Genomic DNA, 21,931 nt, shown 5'->3' with positions numbered 1-21,931 from the left:
AATTCATTTATTGTTTTATTACAAGAATTTTATTTCAAATTGAATCGAAAATAACAATAAGTATATTAAAATTACATATTAAGTGATTAATAAAATCGACAGTAGCGAATGTTTACCTTCCATTATCAGTAATGCAAGTAGTTGATTTTATTCGTTGACACGCTTACGTATAAAATTGTAATAATAATATCAACACTTATAACAAAATAATTATTAACCTATCAATTGGACGGATTTCCCAAGGGCTTCAAATATATACATACAACCTTAAAATTATTACGAATCTTAAAGTTAATTGTGATAATTAATAATAATACAAACACTAGATTTTTTTATTGTACTTAACGCCCTACAATAATGTCATCTTAAAAATTCGAAAAAGCATCTATATTGCTTACATTATTTGATAAAATTCCATTACGGCTATGAAAAAAACTTACAGCTCTAAAAATTACAATATAAAAACGATTAGGGCTTGAATACATCCTTAACCCTATTTAAGTATCAAATTGCCGCAGAATATTAAAACCTCGATATTACTCCTACGTTAACTCGACAGTAAATTTAAATTGCAATAACACTTCTCTATACTATAAGCAAAGCTATTCCGTAAGAAAAAACTATTCTGTAGGACAATATCTTCTGTAAAAACAATTAAAAGTAGATCGCGAAATGGCAGGAAGTAATTTATCACTTTATGCTTAATTTTTACAATTATTATAATACCTATTAAAATTATACACATGTCAAAATAGCGTAACACCGAAGTTCGCTTTACAACGTTTTACGATCGGTTGTAAATTGTATTAATTACTCAAAGTGCGGTTTTATTTCGTTTAATTATGTATTACATATACATATGCGGATGTAAGTTATGTTATAAAGCATATACGATATTATATTATCATATCAGAATAGTTAGTATAATTACTATTCAGAATCAGACAATTTTAATCTAAGTTGTTTTAATATATTTTAAATTTCAGAATAAGATGTTATGAAATTACAATGAATAAATGTAATTCTTTTATAGTCACTCTAACATGGTCCTGCTGTTAGAACACGTGATTCTTAACCAAACATTACGCGTTCAAACCCAGGCAAGCACCACTCAGTTTCACCTGCTTAATTTGTGTTTATATTTTATCACGTGCTCTGTGGTAAAAAAAACCATGAATAAGCTCAAGAGAGGAGAGGAAGCTGTAGCCTAGCTGTGCGATATTAATAGGCTATTATTAGTTTTATTTTTTCCACAATATAGTATTTTGGTTTTTGCGATTCCGATGCGATGTGAGTAATATATGAACATATATCCTATTCTAACCACAAGAGGAGCAAAAAGAAATAAACAACCTTTACATCGAACTGACGCGATAACATTGGTCATCTTTAATAATCTATGATATTCACTATGGATTCACAAAAAAATGGCGTTGCCAATATTCAGTGTTGTAATCGAAATTTTGGAAGTTAAATTAAAGTAGTTATAACTGGTTACGAGGAATAGTGTTGAGTTATAAATAAAGGTAAATTAACCAAGAACTGTGTGTAGTACTTACTGTAGAACTGTTAGCAAATCGCTTCGCAAATGCAAATCTAAGGTTTGTTTATCTTTACTCCTTCTGCGATTGGAATTAAGCAAATAATTTAAATAGTTTAATTATTACCGAACAATAAAACAAGCACAAGTTTAGTTTGATGTAAGATATAAAAAATAATACTAATAGAGCTTGTTTCATCGCGATAATAAATTATAAAATCGTTATAAGCCGACACAACTGATATTATATGCAAATCTCTTATAACAAAACAAATATTATAACAAGTGTTTCACAAATTTCAAGCTTTGTGTGCCTAAACCTTCTACGATATATTCAATCAACTTTTTAAATACATTTAAGATATTAAACATTAAATCATTTATCGTTTATAAATTGAATACATCTCATAATTTATTTGAAAAATTTTATTAATAATACTTACTTCTAAAAATTATAACTCATTACTTTATTCAATTCAAATGAATTATTTCCCTTTCTTACTTAAATACTGGAATGTTTCGTATGGACGGTACTAATTGCTAACTAAAATCTAGACACTACCATCAAATCTTACATCATTTTATCTAAGTATAATATAATAAAGACATATCATTAAAGACTTTAAGCATTAAAGCAAAATTTCAAAAAGAAATAATCAACTTCTATATCCTTTACGTTAAAGACTTTTATTAAAATGAGACAATAGCATGAATGATCATACTTGTGTGTTTTACGAGCTTTATTGTTCAAGAATCATGTTTACCAATATTAAAGAGGTAAAAGTGTCTATTGGGATTGTTAATTTATATGAAAATAGTCCTTCACGCCGATTTCCAATCTCGAAAGAGATTAGCCAACTGCGCAGGAGATACTAAGTGGACAAGTGTGTGCGCAAACATAGGAGGTGCACTCTCTATTTCCTAACTCTCATAATCCGATGGGACGGCAATCCGACACGACCGGAAAGACTCCACACTTCCAACTTCCAGACTCCGGGCGGCTATTGAGAATTGAAAATTTTCGACAGAAAAACGCAAAAACTATATACCTAATAACCTGGGATTTAAACCCAGGACCTCCGGGCTAACTAACGAGGCAGTTCAAAATAAATACGTTCTAATTATCTATAAATCCGTATTTTCATACATAGTCTTATCTTACTAACATTATGTATGCAACGGCGTGTGCTTGGAAGTATGTTACTCAAGCACTTGAAAACTGAACAGATTCTAACAAAAGGTCAATATTACCGTGAAAAAAAAAACACGTTTTAAAAATGAATTCCAAAAAAATTCATAATTGCAATTGGATATGATCGAGCGATAACTTGCTTAACCATTATCAACAATCACTTACTGAATCGAACATATAAGAACTCTGAATATGCGAGAATTAATGTTTGCTTAAAAAATATTTTGTACGAATACAAAACACATATTTGTAAATATGCTTCATATGTAGTTGGACTTTATAGTCTCACATATTGAATATGAAACCTTTAGATGGAATATTAAAATTAAATTTACTCAAAAGTTAATTACTCAGTAATACAATTCGCGTTTCCAGGTAATGAAGTGACATGGGTAGGCACATTGATATTTCACGAAATAACATTGAACTAAATGATATGAAATTGGAAATATATTCCGAGAAAATCCTCCCGGAGTTAGTTTAAAGTGAGATTGGAGTTAAAAAATCATAAAGTATTTGTCAAAAAAATGTTTAAAGGACAATTCGCGGACTTACTCTCTTTCTTAATAAATAATATTCTTGTTTTAATTATTTCTTGTCATGAAGGTAAAGCAAAATGAATATCAATATTTCATAATCTTGCAAAAGAATACATTTTTAAAATGAGAATATTATAATTTGATTCAAACGTTTTTTTCGGTTACAATATTTAAGACGACACATAATATTCATGTTAAACAGTATAATGCGCGATATACAAAAATATTTATATAAAAAAATAAACATTACAATAATTCTACTACTTCCTTAAAGATTAAACGTAGGTATTAAAACGAAGACAGACGGACAAACAAACAAGCCCGTAGTTGCACGGGCATTTCCCTCCCGCAATCACATTCATTATGTGAAATACATCTTGTGATTAATGAAAACGAAAACAAATTTACATACAGAACTATACATTACATAAAAACATTCAAATAAAAAACTACATCAGCCACGCCGAAATATTTATTTTAACAAGAGTACAACTCTTCATTAAAAGTAAGTAATTAAAATGTTTATTTTTTACAATTTCAGGAGTTGTTTCGAGAAATATTTAATTAAGTAGCTAGTAAAGTTTATTGGCAGTTGTAAAAAACGTATTTTTTAATAATTTTAAAGAAGTGTAGTGTAGATACGACGTATCAATAAACTACACTTTATCATTCTCTATTACAATTTCGTTTTCGAATATATCATTATGTATTTATTGATATAATATCGCGCTCACCAAATATATATCATTATTTGTTAGCAAATATAAATGCTTTCAGTCTAAACGTCATTATATATTTACCTGAACCGAAATTACCACATTAATATTTCTGGCAACAAACACGACTCATATAAATTATAAATAATTTAAATGATTTTCATAATGAGTATATCTACTAGAAATTATTGCATAATGAATACACTCATTACAATACTATTTTGTTTCCGTCTACGAAAATAATAATGGTTATTCTTAAAACTAAATATCTTTAAAAAAATTATGACGTCATCATTTTCATCTATATTTTATTACAATTTTATTCATTTAACTTCCTATTCGGAATAGGATACTATACTTGTAAACGTTGTTTGGTTAACAATACAGTGTCTTCTTCTTTCGAATGTCAAAACAATTATGACATAAAGAGAAAACTCTATGTTTAACTAAGCAATCCGTAAGCAAGGTTTATAAGTAAGGCCGAATGAACGTAATTTAAATTACATAAGCGCAATTGTAATTTGATTGTTAAATGCATTATGCATTTTCTTATATATAAGTAAATTAATATATTAACTATAATGTTCTGTAGTTGAAATTATAACAATTGTAAGTCATATGGATAATTAATTATAAGTAGCCTTTAGTAATACTAAAAATACTAAAAATTAAAATGTAAGTAAGCAAGACAATCCCATATATATGTTTTAATATATTCAGTTAGCGACAATATCTTCCGTTATTCCTTCTTATTGTGCAAATATTACGTATAATTTGCTGCCTGATATTCATTTGTGATGTATCGAACCGTGTGATGTCCCGTAATTCTACTAATGAGTCGACTAAATTGTTCGATTTAGTGATTAGCGGTTAATGGGATACATTAAATTGTTTTAAAAATTATTATTAGTATGAAATGTGTAAAAGATCTGACTACCACGTATTGTAAAAACACAAATTATGATTATATTAATACGCATTACGAGTGTATAACAACGTTTAAATAGAATTGAAACGAATTAACCCGATTGCTAAGTTGCCCACAGATTCTTGTTACTGCCGAATATCATAACTGTTTCTCAGAATTTATGACTAGCTGCGGGTTGTTCGGGGGGAGTGACATTCATACCCATGTTATCGTATGAAAAATCTAAGGTCGTATCTTCTGCTGGATGTCTATTGCTAAGAGCAGTGCTTATGGTCTTCGGCGTTGTAGCCCCCTGGCTACCTTCGGTTTGAGTTCTTGTATCTAAATCCCTGACGTTAAGTGGCTGTTGGTTTTGTCGCTTCGGTGGTTCAGAATTTCGTATCTCTAATTTCAATTCGGGCTTGGCTTTCGGAAGCTCAGCGTGTGGATTGTGATGTGTTAAGTCCGTCGGGTATTGTTTAACGCGATTCTGAAATATAATATTTTATATAAACATTTACCCGACCTACAAATAGTTAGAATTACCTGCACAATAAATAAAATTTGTTGCTTAACAATATTTAAGAATTGAATATATTTAATCCTGATACTGGGACTAGAAAACATAAATATCTCCTTATTACTTAAATGAGCCACCAACCGCGGAAACTACGATGTTATGTCTCTAGTAATCATAATTACTCTGGCTCATTCACTATTTAGACCAGGACACAAAACAAAGTATTGTTGTTTGGCGGAAGAATTACTGGTAAAATATAATAACAAAACAAGCTTGCAACTCAACAAGCTCCATTTTTAGCGCACTGAATTTGATAAATATCTTACAACAAAACAAAATCACATTTCAAGAATATTATGCTTTTTTTTTAAGAATTATGTTTTTTTTAATATAAACAAACAAATAACAGCGGAAAATAATTATTTGACTTTTTGTGTTCTGATTATTTAATTTTAGTCTAACGCCGGTGAGAAAAAGTTATACTAATAATGATGTCCACCAAAACTTAAGAAGGTATAAAGATAAATAGTTACATCAATATAAATTCTTTATTTATTTAATTAGGAAATATCAAAAGCACTTACCTTACTTGGTTGTAACTTTTGTTTGATATATCTCCAGGATAGTCTTCCTCTACAAAGTATTATTATAACTATAAGAAGTACAGCGAGAGCCACGCTGCTCACAATCAACGCTGTCTGCGCTTGACGCTGGACACCTTTACAAAGAAATTTATAATCAATTTAAAAACACCAATAATTTACACTTCATATACAAAGTATTATCGCACATACTTAATATTAGCAAGAATTATTATAGCTATTATTGAGTAAGACAGTATCACGTGTGAAGATAATTGCTTTTAATAAGCATGTTCATTCCGAAAAAACACCAAAATCAACATGAGTTTCATTTTCAAGCACGCACATAATAGCATGAATATGCATGAGCATGTAATCTTTAGTTAATTCTGATTTTCCTTTTATAATGTCAGAGTAGATTATTTTTTCACTACAATCTCAGAATAAAAATCATTTTTACATTGTGTAAATACGGTAAAAGTCGCAACAAGATCGCAAAGCTTTTGTAACAATTGAAATGTGAAAGGAAAGAATATCATAAGAATCTTAGCACCAGCAACTTAGGTCTTTTATATTCTTAAAGATTATACTAAAAACTTAAAGATTAAAACTAACTTTACCGTCTATCGATATTGTCAGAGAGCCGAAGAGCATGTAGGTACATTATTTACTTAGAATTCATTACTATCGCAATTAAGCTAAGAAACCACGGAGCGGTTTTCACCCGAGCGTTTTTTACATATATATCTGCATTCTACAAAAGCCACGGGCCTGCTTTTCTCTTGCCCGACACTTAGTTTTTTAACATTTTTGAAAACGCAGAGGTAAAAAGGTACTACCAGACCACTTCTCTGTGGTATTTGGCATTTCACATAGTCTAATTGTTTAGGTCTGTTGTATGCGTAATACTTCTTTTACCCTGAATATTCGATTTAGAAATAGGCAATATGCATTAAATAAGTAAAAATAGGCATTAAATATACCTATTTTTTTAACAAATTCGAAGTGCTGCTGTGTGACAATAAAGCGCTTTACGTATATAAACCAAAAATGATTCGAGACTTGACAACCTCTCTTTATGCATTTTAAGTCCCTCGTATTTTAAAATATTGTGTAAAATGGTGACATTATTTCTTATAATTTTAATTTAATTATTAAATACATTGAGTATTGAATATTTTATAAGCCAGCTTCCTAACCATTATAATAATGATAGCAAATGTTCGCCGTGCTTAGACGTTGCATCGGGATTTTTTTTACTATAAATACTTTTCTGGGGAATTTAAGTTGTATATTTTGCGCTTGCAAGTGGTTGACTTAAGTTTTCATTGCGTAACGCATCATAAGCAAGTTATTAGAATAAAATCGTTAATAGTTGGTGCTTCTTGAACGATAATTATTACTAAATTTACACAGTAAAAGCACATTAATTAAAAAGTATACAGTATTGTTATATTACATAAGATAATACGACTTCGCTCGCGCCAAAATCGAAAATTCAGTTAAACGGAATAAAAAGGACCAAATATGTTAATTTTAGCTGCGATAAAACGGGAAGGAATAACTAATATTCACAACACACAACCTTTTGTATTAATGATATTAGTGCAATTATAATTATTCTAGTAATTAAAGATAAATACTGAATTATTGTAATGGCTGTTTATATGCTATATTAGGTGTAGAATTTCTACGACAACGATATCTTTGGGCATGACTTACACGTGAACATGCATGCATTTATTACAACCTTTCTAATCTAAATAAACTATAAAAAAGATTTAAACTAAAAAAAATAATGCGAACTTGTTCAACCTGCAAACTAAAGAATAGGTAACTTTAAAAGCAAAAAGTAATAATTTATAAAATTCAAAACTTAAGATGAATGGACAAAATTACAACCGTTAATAATTGCTACCTAAAGACACGACGTATTTGTTTTTTTAAATTTAATTTAGAGACAACGTATTTAATAATATCCATATAATATTGAAATTAATGAAAAATCTCAAAACAATCAGACGAGAAAACAACAGAACAACGACAGAATGCTATTATGTATGGTAGAAGGTCCATTCCGAAAATTCCACTCCATAAAATCTGTGGCCATCTATGGCTGATGGCAGCAACATATATCATAACAACGAAGACACGTACGTTTTTATAACTTTTAAAAGACTCAACTGATTTTGATGAAACACAGACTAAACGGAACCTTGAAATACTCTCATAAAAAATCAGTTATTTCAATTTGTAATTTTTAGCCGTTTCAAAGAGTAACTCATAAAAACACACAGTCAGACATACAGACAGAAGAAAATAAAAAAATGAATGTTTTGGTTTCGGCAACTCACAAATAGCCATATCAATTTTATTTATTCGTATAGAGTATAAATATGCTTACATCTATTTCAATATTCGCAATGCAAAAAAAAATTGGTAGAATAAAACTTCTTAAAAATTTTGCATAAAAAGTGTCTCAAGATAATAAAGATACTTCTAAAATATGATATATATTTACATGCGACATGTGACATTCATCAATCAATCACATTAATTTTAAAAATTTCTTTATAGTTATTGTTTTGTTCATGTCAACAAATAAAACGTACTTATTTCCAATATATTAATAACATTGGAGAAATCAAAACACAAGCAAGCCAAAACAGTTTACAAAAATGGCGATAAAAAGAAATAATTGTAAAATTATAATCTATTTAGCACATTCAAAAAGAAAAATATTCGCTGCGCAATCTTTCTTGTTAAAATACACATTGAAATCGCGTAAATATTTTCATTGCATTATTTATTGTAAATGTAAATAGAACTATATATATTTTAATGCAAATCTTACTGAAGTAAATTCTGTAAATTTTTATATAATCATTAAATAAGTTAAAACATTATCAAAAACCACGAATGATTCTTCGATTATATTCTTTCAGACAGCAATCAATATAAACAGCAATATATATGTAAGATGGAATAGTTTCACATCCTACATTTAGCTTGACGATGAATTTTTTTCGTTGAACGTTGACGACATTAACGATGAAAATGTATGCAAGTTGTAAAAAGTTAAATATATTCTCACTGTTAATATCTGACGGCGGTGCGATGCTTTCCGATTTGCGCATGTACCTCAAGTCCAGCAAGTATCCTGAAAAAGTATAAATGAATTTTATTAGAAATTTATTTAATTTTGTTTTGTACAAATATCCTAACTACAGATCGCGGATTCAAGCGCTGGCAGGTCGGACCGAATTCTTCTGATTGAATTTATGTTATCATCTTGTGCTTAATGGTGGAGGAATACGTAAGTAATGCTTCATGTGAGTTATGCCGCGAATGACATTTTTCTTAAAAAGAAATAAAGCGGTCGTTGCCCAGCAGTGTGACATTTACGGGCTGTTCTTTAGAGCAACATATTAAAAACTGTGATAGTAATGTGTGTTTAGACTAAACGTCCCTATGTCAATAGCTCATTATACAAAAGCACGACCTGCAAGCATACAGAAGCAAATAATTAAGTTGGAGTAGCATTTGCTCTGTTTATATACAAACAGATTTTTTTTAATTAAAGAAAAACTAATTAAATTTATACGCAAACTCATGTCTATTAAATGCTAACAGACAGACAATATTTAAGAAACAATATGAGTTACATTGTTTCTTATATTATCAATAATGAACATATATTAAATTATCATGTCTTTATAAAAATAAGTTAAAACGATTTCATGCATTTTCTTTTGTATTTTATAAGCTTCCTACGACAACATAGCATATAAAGGAAATACTTCTGAAGAGAATTGTAAGTATCGAGTTTGTACTTTAACTTATTCATGCTCTATTTCTATACCTAACTAGTCAAAGAACAGTTTTAATATTATTGACAGCACTGTCCACGCGCCTGGATAAAATAAAATTGATTTTATATTTGATATGAACAAAATTATTGTATTGTGCTTGACAGGATTTCAAAGTTACAACAGTTAAAAGGTATTTAGCACAAAGGAATTTTAATTTTAAAACTGACTGTTCCTGATTATTTTCAACGAACTTTCATCCGTTACTATTTGTCAAAGGTGGAATTTTAGAGAATCCGCGTTCAAATACTTTTTTAGATTGTTACGGAAGTGGGTTAGGTACCTGTTCTGTACTGTACGATCTGTTACTCGACCCACACTTGTACATGTTTTACACTTGAACGCATTCATGCATGTTACGTACTACAGTCAAAGTCAGCCGACCGTAACTTTATAGCATTGTTGCTATACTCGTCAATGACCTGTAGACTGAGCTCTGGCTATATCAATTTGCTTCGTCACTTAACAACGAGATTTCCACCAAACATTTTTTCTTGAATATTTACAATATGCCAAAGTAAATTACAAAAACAAAATGTTAATAGAAAAACATTTCGTTTCGTCAAGCAAACTAAAAGAGAATGTCTAAATATTTGTCATTAAAAGATAAACGTTCTAGTTCAGTTTTGTTTGTTTGTGTCTGAGCTCGGTTGCTGACAATCTGGCTTGCAGTTGTCCCATTGGCATAATCACGCACCTTGTAAATACTTACTTTACAAATATCAATCTGTAAGCCGTATTTTATTTTTAATGGAATGTTTTTATAAGGAAAGTAACAGTTTTGTATTGATTTTAGGTCTTTTTCCAGTAAATGTAGTCGTATAATGTGGTGTGGTAATCGATTTTCTATAACTTATAGCGCACTTCTTTATGTGACCCTTATTCACTGTTATGTAATAGTTATATAATAGTTTTATCATGAGTCATTCCTTGCACTTGAAAGTTTTGTTAAAAATTCAAAATGTTTGAGATATTACGATTTAAATCTTCATATATATATATATGGCTATAAGCCTCTATAAGCCTAATAAAAAATGACTAGTATCAAAACTATTTACGAAGAAAATTTTACAATATGATTTGAAAATGGTCTCGACAAAGATGTTTGACCAGAAACTTACATTCTTTAACCAGTGTGTGAGTGAAACAACATTAGAGTAAGAGAGACGTGTTGAAGGTGGCGTGTTGCGGTCACGAAACTGGTTGTTGGCTTCGAGGCTGACCGATAATTAACTCTATGGCTTTAACGTTGAAGTTCATATTAGCTATTGTTTCCGTAAGCGGCCCCCATTATTATTTTATGTACATGAATATTAGTCATCGTCATAACATTACATACTCATCTTAGTTTCACAGCACGAAATGTTCTCAGAATATTATCTATTTTATCAATATAATTTCATAGCACTAAATTAAATCATTTCACTGTGACAACAATATAGAGTTTAATCGCAGTTTGAAAACTTCATTACAAAGATCCGATTAGTCAACTAGTCAACTAGCCTATAAAGATTTCCATTAAAAGAAATCAGTACATTTTTTATAACCTTCCAACAAACCTTGACATTCCTTGATGCAAAGACCAGAGTCGTAATTGTGATGAGATTTGTTGCAAGCGACGCTGCACGGCGCGCATCGGTTGGTCTCAGGTGAGCAGTACTCGTCGAGTTGACAAGTCAGCTGACCACATCTGATGCCGTCCAACGTGAGTTGAGCTGATGCTATGCCAAGAATTGCCAAGACACAAACTAGTCGAGACATTTTATTGCCTGAAACACATTAATATAACATTTCATTTTTTATATATAACAAGTCACATACTTAAGGCAAAAAAAACAGATTATATAGTATTGAAGATTTATAATATTACGTAATAACGATGTGAGTTAAAAATTACACGACGTAAAAATTAAATATGTTCTGTTACGTGGGGAATAATAATATTATTTATTTAAAAACTTTATCAAATACCTTTGTAGGTACCTACCCAACTTAAAGAAATTATGTCAGAATTTCCACAGCAAATTTAATTGGAAAGTATTATAATCTGACTGTATGTTTTTTTTAATTAAGTTTGCTTTTTCTGTATTACATCTCAAGTAAATTCTAAGCTTTTTACTTTATATTAATATTTGAATTTATCATTCTAAATTAGCAATGATAGTAATAATTCTTTTACGACGTTTAATCGACGGCGTTATCTATAAAAAATAATGCACAACAAAGTCACAGTCTTTAATTTTTAAAATACTGTTAAAAATTCAAGCGTGATGAAACTATGACTCATCGAGTCGCTCGAGCAGGTAGCGCGCGAGCAGGTAATACTGGACGAGTATAAACATTCCTTTTTATCCTACAGAACAGGTGTACTATAGAAAAAAAATTGAATTTTTTAGTATACTATAGAAAAGAATATCCTTTCGAAACAATAGCTTTAGAAATATGGAGATGTAATAAAAAATATAATAGTTTTTTTTATGCATACATTCTTGACCTTATCATTTTAAAATCATTTAGTTAATTGTAAGCGATTAATAATGTGAATGAGTGATAATTTAAGTAGTTTCATATTATAAATTTTGTTAACTTATTAATATTAGGGCTCTAGTAATTACTTAGAAAATCAGCTGGATAGGTACTTAATATAATATAATGAGTCACTCGACTAAATATTGTATAATAAGTAAGACAAAGTTTAGAAGATTTTAAATAATAATGTTTCACGAAAAAAGCATCAGTTTAAATTAAATATATTTGTAGAATTACTTCACATGACTTCATTAAATTTAGCATAAAACGCAGTTTGTTTAACAAAAGACCTTGTATTCATAGAAAATATTATTAATATTAATAATATATGTATATTTCCAAAAAGTGGATGCCTTTACTTTGTGTGAAGAAACAATAAAATGAAATTTTAAAAATACGTACCGAAATCACAGAAAATCATATTTACACGATTCTTATTTTGAAAAAATACAACCAACGTTTTGTCAAGGAGGAAACATTGGTCTAAGAATTATATTTCTTTTGAACATGATAACAAATAAATACCAGTGAGGACACAACACTAAAATAGAGACGATCGCACAGTTTTTAATTCAGTTGCTAGGTAACCAAGCTAACAACCTCAAAACGTAATTCATAGCATTCACTACCGCAAGGAAAAATATGCTCAATGCCATTGATCGGGTCTCTAACATTAATCGGAACGTAATTTTCATTTTAATTAAAGTTTTAGCATTTATTACCAGAAATGATTTAAATTAATATAATATAAATCTATACACGATTTTATTTCAAAAGTGAGTATAGTGAGAGGATTGATTCCGTTAAACAGTAAACTCTTAATTGAATAAGAGATAATGAGTAAAGAAATTTTTTATTTTGAATTGTTAACTAAATCTATACGTGACCTGGGCGACGTATGCATGATCTAAGTGCCTGATCAACTTCAGGGCTAACTGATACTTGATGCAGTTATAATATTAAAGCACGTATAATGATAACCAAGAATGAAATGGTATTTCAGATGCCGATAGAAATTTTTATCATGTAATCGAATCAAAAATTCAACTAAATAAATAAATGAAAAAGATTACTCAATTCTCAAAGGCTTAGTCGAAATACTCGGAGATCCATCATCCGCAATGGCCGAAATCTAAGGATTTTAACGCAAATATTAATCCTCCACTACACACTAGCATAAAAGCAACATGAAAATACGTTGGAAAAATAAATTGAAACTGAAATTCCTCTAAAAACTAAAAATCTGTTAGACTTAATGCCTATCAATATAATCCTAAATCTAACAAGAATAACGGCTTACAACTTAACAAAATATTATTCTTTGCAGCAAACCAAATGTATTTCTCGGAAACCATTTGACTTATACACACTTATTAAATGCCTTTTTTTAATTTATAAATCAATTAATATTTCTATTAATAATAAATTTTAATTACTGTAGCAGAGGTTTTTGATTACATTATAATGATCGTACACCCTACTTTAGAATTTAGGCCATTTAATTGTACCTAATCACAAACATCATAACAATATTATATATTATAACGTATAAATAAAAATTTCATAATGAAGAATTGTTTAAATTAAATATGTCGATTTATATTCAAATACCAACCTTTAAAAATAATACATAGTATTCAAAATATTTTGTGAAGTTCAGAGTATTATTTCTTTTTATCTTGTTTACTCCAAAATATTCGTACTTAATTACATTCTAGTTTGAAAACAAATCGTATACATTATTTTATTGGCTGTCAGTTGTTCAGTCAACATTTAGACTACCCGTTATCCGGGCAGGTGAGCATAAGCGCGTCTGAGACAGCTCGGTGTAATATCCGGACCAGAACAGTGTTCGCCAATCATATCCGGTAGCTTTGACACGTCATATATAACCTACATGCATATTCTTTGAAAGATATTTTGATAAATTAATTTGTGTTTGTTGTTAAAGGATATTAACAGTGCGTATTTTAACAAAAAAAAATATATGTAGGCTAGTCGGTATTCGTGAGAATAGCTCAGTTTAGTTCTTCAAATCTTTTATTTAAATTTATTAATAGATTATAACAACATTTTATATAAAAAGACGAAAGCAAAGTATTGTTTTAAGTTAGCATCACCTTTTATATTAAGCGCCCAATTAATAATAAATTAACACACACGCAAATATTATTGTATACACTAGTAAAGACGGCATTGAAAGTATAAATACGATACACAAATGCACACATACACTAAGTTAATTGTTATTGAAAGACAGTTTTGTATGTGTTTGTTTAAGCACAGATTCACCGAGAGCCTTTAAGAGCTCGAGCGACGAAGGCTCTCTTGCATACAAATGAGATAAAAACAATAAATACAACATTGGCATTCCCTACGCTTTTGTGTCGCTGCCGCTTTCCTTAAAACTCTTTGGTCATGTCATAAAACTGACTGCTGTCTACGCCTGGACTCACAAATTGTCATAGTCACCCAAGATTATCTAGAATTCTTAACAATTAAAATTAAGTAATTTATTTATTACACCTGTACCAATAGACTTTTAAACAATTTCTTGTCCTCATAACAAATTTTGGCTACGGTGGCCAATCTTAAGAAAGATTAGCCAACTGCGCAGGACACATAATGCACAAATTTGTGTGGAAACTCATGTGCACAGAGAGTGCATCTAAGTTTCACTCACTCTCATAATAATACACAATAGTATTCTCGTTATCCACAAAAGGTAACTTAAAATACAAACTAAAATACGTTCAGTCTCAGTGCACTCTTAGATCTGCTGCACATTTTGCCGAATAGTATAAATATTGTCCAAAAAGATATTTGCCTTTACGAGATCAGTTTTCCGAAAACAGTTATCTAATATTTAGGGTTTAGGTTCTATAAGAAAGTTAAGATTTACATACATCGGCGACACAATTGCACACAAGAGAGTATATATAAGTGGAATTAGCTATTCCATAAAATATAACACGTCCGGTATATATTTCAGATATCGTCTTGCAATTGTTTTGCTTTCAATGGACAATATGTACTCACCGGACGTCATTTTCATAGCATAGATATTACAAGCAATTGTCATTACAATTATACTTTTCGAAAATGAAACTTGTTTCATTCTGCAATATTTTCTGCTTTATTTGACATTAAAATGTAGGATAATTGAAGGTCGTAGTATATTACAAAGTATATATAGAATATTTTTCAGTAAAGTAATTTACTCGAACCTCGTAACACTTACATATTATTAAAATAATTAACATAACCAAAGCTTAACATATCAAATTTGTGTTCAGATGTTCAGACTCAATGAGTATTAATTCCGTCGTCAGCATGCAAGCAGAACGAGACATACTTCCAATACGTATTAAGTAATATGCACGAGTGCACCGATAGTAGGGCTTTGCGTGACCCATCCTTGTGGCCCCCCACAAGGATGGGTCACGCAAAGCCCATCATCATCAGATCAGATCATCCATTCTGCAATTTATTCTACATCTAAATAACCATACTTTGTTTTGCTGTGGCGAGGTGTAATGTGTAATATATTTTAACAGTCTCCATTGACTTAGTACATGACAAATATTACCTTCCTCTCATGAGTTCAGTTCATTTGAAATTATTTTTTGGTAATTCATTTTTATTTAGAATATTATAATTATCTTTATATCAAACTTCCTAAATATTTGAATAATAAAAGGCATATTATTATATGCTGGTTGCTTATTCTTTCCATTGAGTAAGCCCACAAGAACCGGCTCCCACCCAAACTCTATGATATCAGTCAAAGACTTTTTCTACATAGAAAATGCTACAAATACATTAACATGATATTATAGCCTTTTTAATTGAAATAAGTAGTATACATACGTTTACATGAGTTAAAAGTGATTTATCTTTTATCAAGGTGTAAGAAACGCCTCTTATCTCCCTTCTGTTTATTAAAAACGATTTGTCATAAGAGTGAGACAAGAAAGGACTTTACTTAAAGACTCTACAATGCCACCTGCCTGCTGTGTCCGTGAACATTAATTTACTTATTTATATTTCTACGACACAATTACCTTGTTTTGTAAATTTAAAGAAAAAATAATTAAGCACTTTAGATCAAAATATATTTTCTCCCGTTTTCTTGGTATTTACGAAAACTTAGTCATCAACGTGAGAATGTAGATCATTTACCGTATATAAAGACATAGACAGCTAGGAAATAACATCTGCGACTAACAAACGAATGTTAACTTTGATTTGAAGAATTATATTTTGTAGATGTTTTATCGTTGTTTTCCTGTTAGAATGCTGAGTGAGCCAGTACAGGCGTAAAGGAAACAAGACCTCTAATTCGTTAGAAGAGTTTTCTTGGAATTTATTCCAAACAACACTATGCATCTTTGTATTTTAGATTTTGATAATGTGTTTTTTACTTCCTTATATTTTGGTGTATCCACTTTATTTTTATATATTGTTAGGTTGATCGCTAAACTTTTGATGTATGTAATATGATATATGTTCGTATGTTACATAATAACAAACTTAATCTTCCGTTAAAATAAAACTTTGTTAAATTTTAATGTATTATATTTATTATAAATTTGTATATTTTGAGTAAATTTTATTATCAATCTTACTAATATTGCCTTCGATTGACGCACAAAGAGAACCTTTTTAAGGCCTTATTAATTAAATATTATTCAGCTATATATATTCATTTATATTACAATGAATTATTATTTAATCACGCAGTTTTTATATCTTGTTATAATTTAATTAATATAAATATCATACGAGATTAAAGCAACATTTTATTTCAGACTATCACGAGTAATTGTAAATTAAAAATAATTGATAAAAAAAAGTTCTTATTTTTGTTTTAAATAATAAATGTTTCTACAATTTAACATTTATAACTTTTAGCTTGTATTACAATTCATAGATTTGATACGTGTTTACGAAACAACATAACGATGATAACGATCCTTGTAAGAGCAACTAGAATAAAAAAGCAGGGAACCCTTAGTGTTTCAATGCTGGGCAAGGAACTCTTCTCCTATCAAGGAAAAATCTTGAAGCTAAAGTTTACAAATTCGCAAAAATGCGAGTACCGTCCGCCGAATACAGAATACCGCCCGCCGAATACGCTTGTGTCGGAATTTAACACAAAGCATGTAGATTTCCTTACGACATTATCCTTCACCACCGGTACGAAGTTAATTATATACACAAATTAAACCTTTTAAAACTCTTTCGTGTCCATTGAATTGAACCCAAGATACCACCCACATATTCTATCAACTGGGCCAGCTCGACTCTTGATTAAAGTATGAGTTTTTCATTTCATTTAAATAAAAAACAACATTGTTGCTAGCGACATTCATTAGCATGAGCTTCCGATATGAATTGACGGTATTTGGACGAACAGTGAGAAACCCTTTCATTTATTGCTACAACAATTGTAGGTAATCAATAAAATAACAAAGGGCAAGATGAGCTGACTACAGAGTAATATTCTAATAAATAACTATATGCGATGTATTCTTCAAATTTTGCAGATCAAATAATTCGATTATCTACATGTAAAGAATATAAAACAATGTCGCTGAATTCCTCTATATATCCGCTAAGTGATTCTAAACCATCCCACCGATTTTGATACGGCTTCCACTAATAGAAAAAGCATTAAACGAGGAAGGGTTATATGTATAATTTGTCAATATTTTGTACAAAATGTTTTGTCCAAATACCTATTTTCGTCTGCTTACATATTTAACGCTAGCTTAACTTTAGAAGATACACATGTGCTAGAAAATTTTAGTTACATAAAAATATGTTTATAAAGCATCATTTGGAAGTTGCTACATTTTTTTATATTTTTTGTTTTATACAAAAGTATTAACTACATAACTACGTAGGTATCGTTTTGCGTTAATTTGGATCGTTAATTTTTATCAACAGTAAAAATTATTGTGAGGATAGGTGTATGTAAATATATATTAAAACTGTATTTAAAATTCGCTCCATTTGTTAAATATTTATTATAGAACATATTAACTACATTATACTTTGTTTTGTGTTTATTTCGGTTCCACTCAGAAACAACTAATTCTTCTAATATTATAAATTCTATGCAACTTCCAGATAAATTAAATTTATAGTTTTAGGATAAATTTAATATTTTAGGAAAACTGTCGATGTGGGCTTTTATGTAGCGAAGGCCTAAACTATAACAAATACACAAAAAAATAAGAATGAGGTCTCCAAAATATGTACATAAAAGTCAACGATAGCATATACCTATCTTTTATAGATAACTCACTGTAACTACTGTAATCAGTTTTTTTTTTATAAAAGAAAAAAGAATGAAACCTGTAGACCCTTTTTTAAACGCTTTATGTTGATAAATATTGCTAATATCTAACACTGCAATTCCAGAGGAGGCCCAGCCAAAAATAATGTAACTTTACTCTAACCGATACGGAATGGGGTACTCAAATTTCTTAGTTATTCTCTAAATATGATTTATTTTTTCTTACAAATTATTAAAGTTACTCGTTTCATTACTAGATATATCGAACTTAATGTTAATTACAAAGGACAACTTCAATAAAACACCATAACCAACAAAGTATAAGATGACTCATTTATAAAAAATGTTAAGAAAAAACGTCTTAGATCATTGTTAAAATTAGATCGATATTATTAAAAAAGCTTGTGATGTCTAAAATAATATTGTACTAGGTACCTACCAACCTACCTTATAATATGTAAAATGCATTAATTAAGCCTTTTAGACCATATAAAATATTGGTCCGAGATGAGGATATTATGCACTCTATTTCCATAAATACTTGATAGCGTTAAGGCTTTCATTTTGAAACTTAAGAAGTTGGTTAATTAAAGAGAAATAGATGCCTAAGATATTAGCAACTTTTTTATGACTACTTAGATAAGTATATAGTATATGTCATTTAATTATTATTATTTATATGCATCATTACGAATTATAAAAAATATTTTAATGATTTATAAAATGAGTGACTGACTATTTTATTCTTAATTAAGGCACACATCTCTGAAAATTAAGAAAATATGTAAAGTGCGTATGTACCTAAAATTGCAATAAATGTAGCTTTGGTACGCAAATGGAAAGATGAGCAATAAATTATTAAGATACATTGCATAGCGTAATAAACGAAATAAAGAGTGAATAAAATGTAATTTATTAAACAGCCGCTATTATGTACATTTCGAAATCTATTACATACATTGAATTTGTAGAAGTAATTTTAAACAGTAAAATAAAACGATCGGAGAGTTCTCCTTTTCCAATGACACTTGTAAACGGATACGCTAATTACGATAAAAAAGGCATTATTTCACACTAAAATTCTTATCACAAAACCGAAAACTAGCTAACTAAATGAAAATAGAAACTCACCTTAAGCCGTTATCATTTTGTCACTAAACTAAACGACGTATACACTTATTAACACTGCCAACTTTCTAAAATTAATTTTAAACTGTTTCGAAGCCTTCACAGCCTCGGCGGCCAATCGTGAAGGTGGGTGACGGAATGTGACTCTTGCGCAGGTAGAGCGACTTCGGTGTTGGTGGAAAAATTTCTTTGTGTGCGTAAATGTAATTATTTACTTAGTATCCAGTGCGCATCGAACAAGTGTGCGCTTGACGGTGTACAATAGAGTTTTATAGCGTTTTATATTGTTCCATTCTTTCCGATAAGAATAGTACTTGACTAGTCATGTTTTTTTTTTTAAATTTATAAAATAACTATTTACTGAATTCAAAAACGAATAATATTCTTAAATGTAATATTTTTACTAAATTCTATAAAATATATTATTAGCTCCTTAATATACATTTTTTCTCTTATAATTTATGATATTAATTTTTATTTTGAAGATGTTCGTTTTCTGAATGATTTCATTACAAAGCCGTTTTCTATTTGTTTCGATTCGTTGATTTAAGTCATAAGGAAAAAATATTATAATATTTTTATTTATTTAATAGCACCCGCGAAGTACTTGGGTAAATATAAATAGTACATAGCTTTTTAATGTTAAAAATCGTGTAAAAGCTAATGAGTTCACGGCATTACGCCAATCAGCCCTGTGAATTGTCGTTACGCGAGTTACGACTTTACAGGCTCCACGACGGAGAATATATTGTAATACAGAAACTTGGTTTTCTTTGACTCCTTTCGACAATTGACTTGATTGACTAATTGGCTACTTATGTATTGTGATAACATAAATATTAAAAATTTATAAGTAAAAAAACAATCGATTCCCTAAGATCAGACAGGCACTTTTAAGAGGAAAATAGGTTGTTAATTATATATATCATATTAAAACTATTAAATATTGAAAGGTAACAAGCTTAATAAGTTGACTAAATTGTTTAATCCTCCTACCAGCATCATGAGTGAATGAAGTATGAACGTAAATACTGCTACTACACACTATTTAAATATACTAGCGCCATCTATAATATTTGTTTATTACAATTTAAATACGACTTAATTGTATAAAAGATAATTTTAACGTATTAATTATTATCGTTGTATTTTCGTAAGTCGATAATATAAGTCTCGGTTTCTCATATTCAACAGGTATGTCGTGTCGGGACCGACATAGTCGTTTTTCGGTTTCTCGCAGCCATTGATGTCTACCTGAATCAGGTCACGCAGCTTGTTAGGAACTACTTCGACGAGGAAGCTGATCGAAGGCTAACACTAATCGAACACTATACTAACACTAATTGCGGTACTGTGTATGATGGTCCACAAATTAAAAGTTGTGAAGCGTGCTAAGGAGCGAGCTATGGGCGTAAAGTCAGAATTGGAGTTGCCCACATAACTTAAAAAATTAGCAAGCTGATATGACATTAAGCAGTTTCAGTAAAATGTCGACGGACTGGCCACCAGTTGGAGCTAACGAGTCAGTTTGGCTCAACTTGAGAAACGGCTTTGTCCAGCAGTCGACTGCAGTTGGCTAAATGATACTTTGACATTTTTTTTATATTAAAGAATAAAAAGCACAATTAATCAAGCTTTTTTAATAAAGCTAAAGCTTATTTATGTGTGCAATTAATTAAAATCAACATTTTTTCAACTAAAGCAAAACAGTCTTATAACTTTCATATGCATTATTGTTAACATTTCGTGTCAAATTACTAATCAATAGAAATAAAAAAAGAATAAAATCCGAATATCGGAATACCGACTAAAAAACCAGCGGTACCCTTTCTGTCTGAACGAGGAGCGCCACGGTATCGCTAGCGCATGCTACCGTAACTTGCTTAAAATTTAAAAATGTGTACGTAATAATGTAAAAAATTAAACAAATTTATAGGTTTCGAAAATGATAGTTTGATATAAATATTACGAATGTAATTATTATCGATACCTTCCTAAGGAATTTCAAAAGGGTACAAACAGAAATTATCAAACGTATAAACACAAACTAATTTTACACAAACAGCAACATTTTTCATTACATACGATGATACAACTGGTATACAA

General features: G+C 29.7%; 1 protein-coding gene across 1 annotated transcript; it reads right to left on the bottom strand.

The window, feature by feature from the left end:
* Positions 1–12: 12 nt before the first annotated feature.
* LOC126780301 (protein grindelwald) lies at positions 13–20,040 on the bottom strand. Its single transcript, XM_050504648.1, has 5 exons — positions 19,829–20,040; positions 11,424–11,633; positions 9,090–9,155; positions 5,999–6,132; positions 13–5,384 (listed from the first exon to the last, which is right to left on the bottom strand). The coding sequence occupies exons 2-5, from the start codon at positions 11,623–11,625 to the stop codon at positions 5,067–5,069; spliced, it is 720 nt and encodes a 239-aa protein (XP_050360605.1). The 5' UTR covers positions 11,626–11,633; positions 19,829–20,040; the 3' UTR covers positions 13–5,066.
* Positions 20,041–21,931: the final 1,891 nt, after the last annotated feature.

Source organism: Nymphalis io, chromosome Z, assembly GCF_905147045.1.
Source record: "Nymphalis io chromosome Z, ilAglIoxx1.1, whole genome shotgun sequence".
NCBI classification, from domain to species: Eukaryota; Metazoa; Arthropoda; class Insecta; order Lepidoptera; family Nymphalidae; genus Nymphalis; species Nymphalis io.
The sequence above is the reverse complement of the archived record's forward strand: the minus strand, read 5'-3'. Positions and strand labels throughout refer to the sequence as shown.

Coding starts and splice junctions, on each gene's coding strand:
- LOC126780301 (XM_050504648.1), bottom strand. CDS start 11,625: ATGTCTCGACTAGTTTGTGTCTTGGCAATTCTTGGCATAGCATCAGCT. Junction 9,156..11,423: donor TTGCATCAAGGAATGTCAAG/GTTTGTTGGAAG, acceptor ATACTTTTTCAG/GATACTTGCTGGACTTGAGG. Junction 6,133..9,089: donor ACCGCCGTCAGATATTAACA/GTGAGAATATAT, acceptor TTCTTTGTAAAG/GTGTCCAGCGTCAAGCGCAG.